The sequence below is a fragment of the Pristis pectinata genome, chromosome 11 (assembly GCF_009764475.1).
Source record: "Pristis pectinata isolate sPriPec2 chromosome 11, sPriPec2.1.pri, whole genome shotgun sequence".
NCBI lineage: Eukaryota > Metazoa > Chordata > Chondrichthyes > Rhinopristiformes > Pristidae > Pristis > Pristis pectinata.
The window spans coordinates 45,950,270-45,962,301 of NC_067415.1; the positions used below are offsets into that span (position 1 = coordinate 45,950,270).

A 12,032-nucleotide genomic window follows, 5' to 3' on the forward strand; every position below is an offset into this window, starting at 1 on the left:
CCATGGCAGGGGGCCAAAGCTACTGTAGGTGACAGCTTGCTATATGTAAGACTAATCATTTGTGGCAATTCAGTTGGTCAGACTTGTACTTTTTCCCCATTGCCTGCCAGACGTTCTTTAAGTTATTAAATTTGCTGTCATTTGAACTATTGCACTGCATAAAATCGTATTTTTCCCACTGCTTCCTTTCATAGTTATTTTATGTCTGTATTCTCTAATAACAAGTGGAAAATCTTTCCTTAGGTTCCCTGTCAAACTTGTGTGCTGAAATAGTTGTCATGCAGTTAAAAGTGCTGTACTTCACCATCAGCACCATGTGAAGAGAGTTCCAATTAGCACATGGCAAAAAGGGAATGGTATTATTAAATCTGCAGAACAGGGGAACACTATGATTGGAGGAAAAGGCTGTAGCTGCTTCAAATCTGAAACAAAAGCAGAAAATGCTGGAAATACTCTTGGGTCAGGCAGCATCTGCATGGATTTTAGTAAGCCATTTAACAAGGTCCCTTGTGGTAAACTAATCCAGAAGATTAAGATGCATGGGATTCACGATGACTTGGCCATTTGAATTCAGAATTGGATTGCTCATAAAAGACAGGATAATGATCAATGGGACTTATTGTCGGAGATCTGTGAGTAGTGGTGTTCTGCAGGGATCCGTATTGGTGTTTGTGTTGTATATAAATGACTTGGATGAAAATGTGGATGGGTAGGTTAATACATTCGCAGGCGATACAAAGATTGGTGGGGTTGTGGATAGTGTAGAAGATTACCAAAGGATACAGCAGGATATGGATCAGTTGCAGATATATCCAAGGTCTGTGTGTGTGTGTGTATGTATGTATATATGTGTGTGTGTGTACATGCGCACGTATGTATGCGCAAAATATCTTGGAGAAGATCCTGAGAGGCAGGATTTACGAACATTTGGAGAGGTATAATATGATTAGGAATAGCATGGCTTTGTCAAGGGTAGGTCCTGCCTTACGAGCCTGATAAAATTTTTTGAGTATGTGACTAAACACATTGAAGGGAGAGCAGCAGATGTATATGGATTTCAGCAAGGCATTTGATATGGTACCCCATGCAAGGCTTATTGAGAAAGTAAGGAGACATGGGATCCAAGGGGACATAACGATGTGGATCCAGAACTGGCTGGCCCACAGAAGGCAAAGACTAGCTGTTGAAGGGTCGTATTCTGCATGGAGGTCGGTGACCAGTGGTGTACCTCAGGGATCTGTTCTGGGACCCTACTCTGAGTGATTTTTTTTTGTATGTAAATGACCTGGATGAGGAAGTGGACGGATGGGTTAGTAAGTTTGCAGATAACACAAAGGTTGGAGGTGTTGTGGATAGTATAGGGCTGTCAGAGGTTACAGCAGGACGTAGGATGCAAAGTTGGGCTGAGAAGTGGCAGATGCAGTTCAACCCAGATAAGTGCAAGGTGGTTCATTTTGGTAGGTCAAATATGATAGCAGAATATAGTCTTAATGGTGGGACTCTTGGCAGTGTGAAGGATCAGAGGGATCTTGGGGTCCGAGTCCATAGGACGCTCAAAGCTGCTGTGCAGGTTCACTCTGTGGTTAAGAAGGCATGTGGTGTATTGTCCTACATCATTTGTGGAATTGAATTTAGGAGCCGGGAGGTATTGTTGCAGCTATATAGGACCCTGGTCAGACCCCACTTGGAGTACTGTGCTCAGTTCTGGTCACCTCACTACGGGAAGGATGTGGAAGCCATAGAAAGGGTGCAGAGGAGATTTACAAGGATGCTGCCTGGAATGCAGAGCATGCCTTATGAAAGCAGGTTGAGGGAACTCTGCCTTTTCTCCTTGGAGCGATGGAGGATGAGGGGCGACCTGATAGAGGTATGTAAGATGATAGGCATTGATTGGGTAGATAGTCAGAGGCTTTTCCCCAGGGCTGAAATGGTGGCCATGAGGACATAGGTTTAAGGTGCTGGGGAGTAGGTATAGAGGAGATGTCAGGGGTAAGTTGTTTTTTTTACTCAGTGGTGAGTGTGTAGAATGGGCTGCTGGCAACGGTGGTGGAAGCGGATACGATAGGGTCTTTCAAGAGACTTTTGGATAGGTACATGGAGCGGAGAAAAAGAGGGTTATGGGTAAGCCTAGTAAGAGGTAGGGACATGTTTGGCACAGCTTTGTGGGCCGAAAGGCCTGAGTTGTGCTGTAGGTTTTCTATGTTCCTATGTAGGTGGAGAAATGGCAGATGAAGTTTAATCTGGCCAAATGTGAGGTGTTGCATTTTGGGAGATCAAATGTAAAGGGACAGTACTCAGTTAATGGCAGGACCCTTAACAGTGATGTAGAGAAGGATCTTGGGGTACAAGTCCATAGCTCCCTGAAAGTGATAAGGTGGTATAGAAGGCATATGGCATGCTTGCCTTTATTAGTTGGCATTGAGTTCAAGAGTCAGGAAGTTACATTACAACTTTATAAAAATCTGGTTAGGCCAGATCTGGAGTATTACATTCAATTTTGGTCGCCCCATTATAGGAAGGATGTGGAGGCTTTGGAGAGGGTGCAGAAGAGGTTTACCAGGATGCTGTACGGATTAGAGGGCATGTGTTATAAGGAGAGGTTGGACAAACTTGGGTTTTCTTTGGAGCAGTGGAGACTGATGGGGAGACCTGATAGAAGTTTATAAGATTGAGAAGCATAGATGACAGCCCGTATCTTTTTCCAGGGTTGAAATGTCTAATACTAGAGGGCATGCATTTAAGATGAGAGGGGTAATTTCAAAGGAGATGTGTAGAGGAAATTTTATTTTCCCCTCTACTTGGGGTGGTAGTGGAGGTAAATATGATAGACGTGTTTAAGAAGCTCTTAGGCACATGAATGTGCAAAGAATTGAGGGTTATGAAGGTAGAAGGGATTAGTTTAGTTAGGCATTTAATTAGTTCGGAACAACATCATAGGCTGAAGGGCCTGCTCCTGTGCTGTACTGTTCTGCGTTCTAAATCTGGAAAGAAATGGAGTTTGATGTTTAAGGCCATGAGCTTTAATCAGAAACAAAAGTGAAGAAATGAGTAGATGTGAGTATATTTTAAATTGTCGCAAAGGGAAGGGATGGAGAAAACAAAATGTTTATTATAGGGTAGAGACCAAGGTTATCTGGGTAACTATTTTGTGCTGTCTAGCTAATAGATGAATGAAAGCAGTTAGGGAGAGAAAAGAAACAAGAATGTGTGGAATCTGTAAAATGCAGAGAACAGATAGTTGGAAATCTGAAACAGAAGGGTATGCTTGAAATACAAAGCAAGTCAGGCAGCACCCTTGGAGAGTGTAGAACTGTGAGTTGAACTTTCTGCACTGTCATCCTGAAATCTAAGTAGTTGCAACTGCTTGGGAGAAGAGCATGAAGAGAACCTTAACATTCAAGCACTTCACTGAATTTTTGTTTAGAGTGGGAGTTGAGTATCCATGCACATAACCTGGAAGTAAAGTCCACATGACACATTCTGCAATTTCAGCCAGATTGTGGGAATGTGTTTTGTGGTGAGAGTGATATACAACTACATGATGCAGTCAGAAGTGCACTATGTAAAGAGCCAATGCAGAAATGGAATTCAAAGGAACAAAAGTATTCTGGATGAATCCTGGAAGAGCAATGTCTGCAATCAAACTTAGTGACGTTTTCCTGGAATTATTGCTGGATGCATTCTCATGGGCATTTTTGGGAGAACGTGCTGCTGTCACCATGACTGGAGATAGCTGAAGTGATGAACAGCAGGAGAAGTGTTAGTTTTGGATGAAGTGCATGAAGATGTAATGACTTAACCAAGTCAAGTAACGTGGAGACAGTTCCTTCATGTGGATGATGAACCTTGGGGATGATCACTGAGAAGGAGAATGCTGGAGATGCATTGGCTTGGCAACATACTGATATGTGGCATACACATAGCTTAAAAGCTGAAAGAATGCTGGAGTCCTTCTAGAACTCTGGGTTGCTACTTGTCTAGATCTTCTAGTCGAGTAGCTCCCTCAGCAGTTCTGCACATCACTGAGGTTTCTTGCATGCCATGACCCAAGTTTTATTTTCGTTGCAATTTGTTTCCATTGAGCCAACAGTCAGCTGCTTCTTGGAGCAAATGGTCTGGAGAGTTGAAGTGCCACGTAACTAGGGTAAATTCTCCAGATATGTGACAAACTTGCATGAACCTCTTTCCTTCAGATATAGTTTCAAAATTCTCTGATGACTCCTGTCCTGTTACTGTCTATCTTACAGGCTCAAGTTCTTTGCTGATAAGAATCCCAACTAAAATGATCCCCAAAGGAAGTGATCAACCATCTGCGAGAGCTAAGTCTTTATTGAGACTAATCTGGTTTAAAGAAAATTGTGAATTCCTAATACTTTGCTCCTTTTCATTGATAACTTTCCCAAGCCCTGAGGAAACCTATACTGGAGTAGTTAAGGGCATGTTAAATTTATTTGAAAATGTCTTCACTTCCAAATAATATTACACATTAATCTGTGACCTACATTAATGACTCCTACAAACAGTTTACTCACCTGTAGCCACATGTACCTCAGTTAACAAGGGTTGCATTGGAGCTTGGCTGCCGTTCTCTTTATTTCTGTCTTTAGTACACACCTGACCCATTTATTCATGGGTGTTAATGTTACTCATTTTATGTACGTCTGATATTTATGCCAAAATTCAAGACTTGGGATTTGAAGTTTTGCACTAAAAGATGGTAATGTTAAATTTTGTATGTCAATTAGTTTGTAATTGCCAAATAAGTTTCATAATGGGTAAATGCGATGTAATTTTTTAAAAAGCTGAATCAAGCTTTTTACTCTGTAGGAAATTTTAAATAGAGTAGTGAATCTGTACAATTAAACCAATTCCAACCAGCATTTATGGATTTTTTTAAAGCAACTGAGCACTGTGGATCATATGCAAAAGATTGGAACAGAAAAATGAAAGTCAAATTAAACATGTAGAACTTGGATCACATTGAGTACTGTTATAAAAAAGAATTTGGAGAACAATAGAAATAGTACAAAAATATATTAAAGCTTACAAAAATTTAAATATGTCAGGAAAGATTGAATATACTCAGGCCCTTAAAAACAAGTTGACGCAAGGCCTTATGGTTTTTGAGATGATTAAGAATTTGATACTGTAGATGTAGTTGTTTTCACATGTAAGAAGAAAACTATAACTAATTAAAAACAAACTTACATGCATCCATTAGTGAAAATGGGAGAAACTCATTCTGAGTGCAGCTAGAATGAAAAATTAAATACTGAATGGAATAACTGGGCCAAATCCAGATTGTTGCAAAGACCCATCTGAATCACCAATGGGGCAGAAATCTGTTATTTTTGACCAGTCTAGTTTGTATGCGACTCCAAACCCATAGCACCAGTTGATTCTTAATTCCAAAATTTGTCTAACTAGTGTCAGTTCAAGGGGAATTAGGGACAGGTAAGAAATGTTGTCCTAGCCAACACACCCATGTCCATGAACAAGAAAAGCATCAGTGCATTCATGAAAAATTTTCATAAACAAATCAAGAAAGTAATGTAGGGTTAGATGAAGAGCTCTTGTGGAATATTAACACTACCTGGGCCATTTTCTGTGATGATCATTCAACGTACTTGTTAAACTCTATGCAAGGTGTTTGAATGAAATTAGTGTATTTGGCAGAAATTTTGTTACTCGAGTCACAGCCATGACTGATCAGCGATTTTTATATCGGGCAGTACTGAACCAAAATTATTTATCTTCTTCATTGTTAGATCAATGTAATCTTGCCTATTAAAAATACTGTATTGCCACAGTGCAGGAATTTTGAATTGCTTCCAATCTGCATTAAACTCAATCGTCTGATAACATAAATTATTTTTAATTTAAGCCACAGTACACATGATTATGCAGCATTGTTTGCATGTCTATGAAGGGTATCTGTAAAGCTTACCCCACATCACTAGTAAAATAAATAATTTTCAATTTTATCTGTAATCTGGTATCTCATCATGTGAAACTGAATGGGTCATCTACATTTTTTTTCCCTGTTCTTTATAGGCTACCATATAGGATGTATTTTGGTGGTGTTTCGGCCTTGACTCCTGATCAGTACTTGCGAATTAATGGCTTCCCAAACACATACTGGGGTTGGGGTGGAGAAGATGATGATATTTCTGCTAGGTAAGATTTAAATCAAAGTTAAAGAATATTTGTTAGAATGATATGGTTTCTTTTGTTTAGGAGTAATGCTATAAAGTGCAACAGTTAGCAGGCCACAGGTTTGTATTTACAGTTCTTAATACAATAGTTCAACTGTAAACTCTTGGCTGAGCTATACCAGCTGATTGAAATGGAGCCTATAATTACTGGCAGTCAAACCAATTAAATGCAGCCAATGTGGTTATCCTTGAACTGTTTTTGTTTTATTAAATTTTGTTAGCATTTGTTTGCCTGATTGTTGGCTAAATCAATAATTGTGTATTAGCAGCTTGAAAATATAATTGGAGCATTGATTTGAGCTCCATGAGGTATTCTTAAAGCACGTCATGAAGGCAAAAGTTTTGAAGCTATCAGCCTTCAGGTAATCAAACATTTACTTAGGTGATTGTACAAAGGTTCACATTGGGAAAAATTTGTAGGTAAATCATAACTTTTTGTTTTTTTTAGGATTTATTTTGCCGGAATGAAGATAATTCGAACGCCGCTCTCACTAGGACATTACAAAATGATAACGCACAGTATGGATGTGGGTAATGAAAAAAATGAGAAAAGGTACTTTCAGAAGCAGTTTTAATTGTAAACAAAGTTTCACTGCTGTATCAAAATCAAGTTTATTATCACTGACGTATGTCGTGAAATGTGTTTTGTGGCAGCAGTACAGTGCAAGATCCTAATAGCAGTTATATACAGGCCCCCAAACAGCAGCTGGGATGTGGACTACAAGTTACAGTTGGAAGTAGAAAAAGCGTGTCAGAGACACAATGTCAAGATAATTATGGGGATTTTAACATTAAAGTGGATTGGGAAAGTCAGGAAGGTACTGGATCCCAGGAGAGAGAGTTTGTGGAATGCCTACGGATGGCTTTTTGGAGCAGCTTGTTGATGAGCCCACCAGGGGATCGGTTGTTTTAGATTGGTGCTGTGTAATGAACCTGAGGTGATTAGGAAAATAAAAGTGAAGGAACCCTTAGGAAGTAGTGATCATAATATGATTGAGTTCAGTTTCAAATTTGAGAAGGAGAAGCTGATATCAGGTGTGTCAGTATTTCAGTGGAACAAAGGAAATTACAGTGGCATGAGAGAGGAACTGGCCCAGGTTGATTGGAAAAGTAAGCTAGATGGAGGGACGGCAGAACAGAAATGGATGAAATTTCTACAAGAAATGAGGAAAATGCAGGATAGATATATTCCAAGAAAGAAGAAAATTACGAATGGAAAAATGGCACAAATGTGGCTAATGAGAGAGGTTAAGGCTAAAATAAAAGCAAAAGGGAGGGCTTACAAGGAAGCAAAAATAAGTGGGGAAAACAGAAGACTGGGAAGCTTTTAAAAACTTACAGAAAGAAACTAAGAAAGTCATTAGGAAGGAAAAGATGAATTATGAAAGGAAGTTGGCAAATAACATACAAAAGGATACCAGGAGTTTTATTAAATATGAAGCGTGAAAGAGACACGGGTAGATAAAGGACCAATTGAAAAGGATGCTGGAGAAATTATAATGGATAACAGAGATGGCAGAGGAACTAAATGAGTATTTTGCATCAGTCTTCACTGTGGAAGACATCAGCAGTATACCTGATAGTCAGGGGTCTCAGGGAATAGAATTGAGTACAATCAAGATTACTAGAGAGAAGGTGCTCGGGAAGCTGAATGGACAAAGGACAGATAAATCTTCCAGACCAGATGAAGTGCACCCTAGGGTTCTGAAGGAGGTGGCTTTAGAGATTGTGGAGGCATTGGAGATGATTTTCTGGGAATCAATAGACTCTGGCATGGTTCCAGAGGACTGGAAGGTTGCAATTGTAGTTCCGCTGTTTAAGAAAGGAGGGAGGCAGCAAAAGGAAAATTACAGGCTTATTAGTGTGACATTGATGGTTGGAAAGTTATTGGAGTTGATCCTCAAAGATGAGGTTATGGAATACCTAGAGGTGCATGACAAGATAGGTCCAAGCCAGCATGGTTTCATGAAGGGAAGATCCTGCCTGACCAACCTATTGGAATTTTTTCAAGGTAACCTCAAGTAGGATAGACAAAGGAGAGGCTGTGGATGTTGTGTATTTGGATTTTCAAAAGGCCTTCGACAAGGTGCCGCACGAGAAGCTGCTTAATGAGTGCCCATGGAATTAGAGGAAAGATATTAGAATGGGTAGGGCATTGGCTGATAGTCGGAAAGCAAAGGGTGGGAATAAAGGGATCCTGTTCTGGTTGGCTGCCGGTTACTAGTGGTGTTCTGCAGGGGTTGGTGTTGGAGCCGCTTCTTTTTACACTGTATATCGATGATTTAGATTATGGAATAAATGGTTTTGTGGCTAAGTTTTCCAGATGACACCAAGATGGGTGGAGGAGCAGGAAGTGTTGAAGAAACAGAAAGGTTGCAGAGAGACTTAGACGGTTTAAGAGAGTGGGCAAAGAAATGGCAGATGAGATACAATGTTGAGAAATGTGTGGTTGTACACCTTGGAAGAAGAAATAAACTGGCAGATTATCTAGATGGGGAGAAAATTTAAAATTCGGAAGTGCAAAGGGACTTGGGGGTCCTCGTGCAGGATACCCTAAAGGTTAACCTCCAGGTTGGGTCGGCGGTAAAGAAAGCAAATGCTATGTAGGCATTCATTTCAAGAGGAATAGCGTATAAAAGGATGTTTTGATGAGACTCTATGGGGCACTGGTGAGACCTCATTTGGAATACTGTGTGCAGTTTTGGACCCCTTATCTTAGAAAGGATGTACTGATGTTGGTGAGGATTCAGAGAAGATTATAAAGATGATTCCCAGAACAAAAGGGCTTGGATATGAGGAGTGTTTGTCAGCTCTTGGACTATATTCATTGGAGTACAGAAAAATGAAAGGGAACCTCATAGAAACATTTTGAATGTTGAAAGGACTGGACAGAGTAGATGTGGCTAAGTTGTTTCCCATGGTGGGTGAGTCCAGGACAAGAGAGCACAGTCTTAGAATTAGAGGGTACCCATTTAGAACAGAGATGCGGAGAAATTTCTTTAGCCAGAGGGTCGTGGATTTATGGAATTCCTTGCCACGTATAGCTGTGGAGGCCCGATCATTGGGGATGTTTAAGGTGGAGATTGATTGGTATCTAATTAGTCAGGGTATCAAGGGATATGGGGAAAAGGCGCTAAATGGGAGAATAGTTTAGCTCATGGTGATGTGGCAGAGCAGACTCGATGGGCCGAATGGCCTACTTCTGCTCCTTTGTCTTGTGAAGACAGAAATTACTATAAGTTACAAAAATAAATAGTTCAAAAGAGGAATAATGAGGTAGTGTTCATGGACCATTCAGAAATCTGATGGAAGAGGTGAAGAAGCTGTTCCTAAAACGTCGAGTGTGAGTCTGCAGGCTCCTGTATCATCTCCCCAATGGTAGTAACACGAAGAGTGCATGCCCTGGATGGTGAGGGTCCTTAATGATGGATGCCACCTTTTTGAGGCACCGTCTCTTGATGGCAGGGAGGGTTGTGCCTGTGATGGGGCTGGCTGAGTCGACAATCCTCTGCAGTATCTTTCAATCCTGCACATCAGAGCCTCCATACCAGGCGGTGATGGAACCAGTCAGAATGCTCTCCACTGTATATCTGTAGAAATTTGCAAGAGTCTTTGGTGACATACCAAATCTCCTCAAACTCCTAATGAAGTAGAGCTGCTGATGTGTCGCCTTCGTGATTGCATCAGTGTTTTGGGCCCAAGATAGATCCACTGAGATGTTGTGAAGTCCACGATCAATTCCTTGGTTTTGCTGACATTGGACGCGAGGATGTTGTTGCGACACTATTCAACTAGCTGATCTGTGTCACTTCTGTACGCCGCCTCATCACCGTCTGAGATTCTGCCAACAACAGTGGTGTCATCGGTGAATTTATAGATGGCGTTTGAGCTGTGCTTGGCAGCACAGTCATGAGTGTGGGGAGAGTAGACCAGTGGGCTATGCACGTATCCTTGAGGTGCGCCTGTGATTGTCAGCGAGGAGGAGATGTTATTTACGGATCTGCACTGACTATAGTCTCCTGATAAGGAAGTCAAGAATCAAGTTGCAGAGGGAGGTACAAGAGGCCCAGGTTTTGAAGTTTGTTGATTAGTACTGAGGGGATGATGGTGTTGAATGCTGAGCTGTAATTGATAAACAGCAAGCTGGGTGAAGTGGAATTTTAGTTCAACTTACATTATGGACTAGTTTAGCTTTGAAAATAGTGATAAAATGTATTTTAATTCATTTTTTTTCAGTGTTTCCCAAGAAATAGATTCCACTGATTTTGTGAAATACAATATATGGGTATTTGAAACAAACTACAAATATATTGCTGAGTATAAAGCAGTTTTTAGGGATGGGAGGGGTCAAAAGATACAAATATAGCTTGGACCAAAAAATTTAATGACAACATTTTGGTTATCTTTGTTCTAAAAGTATTTTCTATGCATAACTTCTAAATTTGACTTTACTGTGATAGGGTTGGTGTAAAATTGGTTTTGCACCCAATTGTATTTTTCTTCTCAATTAATGTGATCAGTGAGGTAGCTTTTGATGGTTTTGAGCTTGGATTAATTTTTCCTTTCATGTTTACAGTGAAATTTTTTTCTTGGTTTCAGCACTATTATTACTTGAGTCAGTAGAGAATTGTTTCCTGATAGGGAAGGAGGGGAAAAAAGTAATCCTGGTATAGCTGTTTTCTCCCTAAGGATCTTGATGGATAAGTGGGAAAGGAATGGCAAATGGAGTTTAATTCAGATAAGTGCAAGGTGTTGCATTTTGGAAAATCAAATCAAGATAGGACTTTCACAGTAGGGCCTAGGGGAGTGTGGTAGAACAGAGGGACCTTGGAGTCCACGTACATGGTTCCCTGAAAGTGGAGCCACAGGTAGACAAGGTGGTGAAGAAGGCTTTTGGCTCTCTGGCCTTCAACAGTTAGGGCATTGAGTAGAGAACTTGAAGTCATGGTGCGGTTGTACAAGATCCTGGTGAGGCTGCACTTGGAATATTGTGTTCAGATTTGGTCACCCTGCTATGGGAAAGATGTTACTAAACAGGAAAGAGTGCAGAAACTGCTTACAAGGATGTTGCCAGGATTTGAGTGACTGAGTTATAGGGAGAGGTTGGACAAGCTAGGGTTTTTTTTTCCCTTGGAGCGTAGGAGATGCTCAAAGAGTATAAAATCAAAGAGTATAAAATCATGAGGGTCATGGATGGGGTGAATGCACTTGGTCTTTTTCCCAGGGGTTGGGCAACCAAGAGCTAGAGGGCATAGGTTTAAGATGAGAGGGGAAAGACAATAGGACCTTGAGAGGCAACTTTTTATCTCCGAGGGTGGTCAGTATATGGAATGGGCTGCCAGAGGAAGTGGTTGAGGCAGGTACCATAACATGTAAAAGATAGTTGGACAGGTACATGGATAGGATAGGTTATGGGACCACCTTGGATGGGCAGTTGGGCTGAGGGGCCTGTTTCTGTGCTGTATGACTCTGACTCTATAGCAAACAGTTTTTCCTGTCATTTAGGCTGGACTTATTGAGTGGACACTGCATTTTTTTTGTTTTCTTTTACAACTAAAACAAGTTGATTTTTAAAATGAGATTGTGGAATAAAAAGTACAAGGTCCCTTGCTCTTCAGAAAGGGGCTACAGAGTACAAATGTGGCTATGGCATACATTACGAAATATTTGAGTTTTGGAAAAGGTTTGTGATTCCATTTTAAAAACAGTGCAAAGTAGGAGGAAGATGCTTGATTTGGAAAAGAAATTTGGGCTTGTTAAGTATTCATTAAAAGGAAGCAAGTCAGGGGTATCAGTGCACATGCAGAAGTCATGAAC

At 40.6% G+C, this 12,032-nt stretch overlaps 1 protein-coding gene across 3 annotated transcripts in view; it reads left to right on the top strand.

Moving 5' to 3' along the window:
* LOC127575927 (beta-1,4-galactosyltransferase 3-like) overlaps window positions 1-12,032 on the top strand; it is a 29,088-nt gene that overhangs the window by 12,588 nt on the left and 4,468 nt on the right. For 2 of the 3 annotated variants that reach the window (XM_052026173.1, XM_052026172.1), the window contains 2 exons: window positions 6,055-6,177; window positions 6,664-6,768. In XM_052026173.1, the coding sequence (XP_051882133.1) occupies window positions 6,055-6,177; window positions 6,664-6,768 (228 nt within the window). Of the gene's footprint in view, window positions 1-6,054; window positions 6,178-6,484; window positions 6,545-6,663; window positions 6,769-12,032 lie in introns of those variants that run through there. The other variant, XM_052026174.1, reaches the window with a different exon arrangement.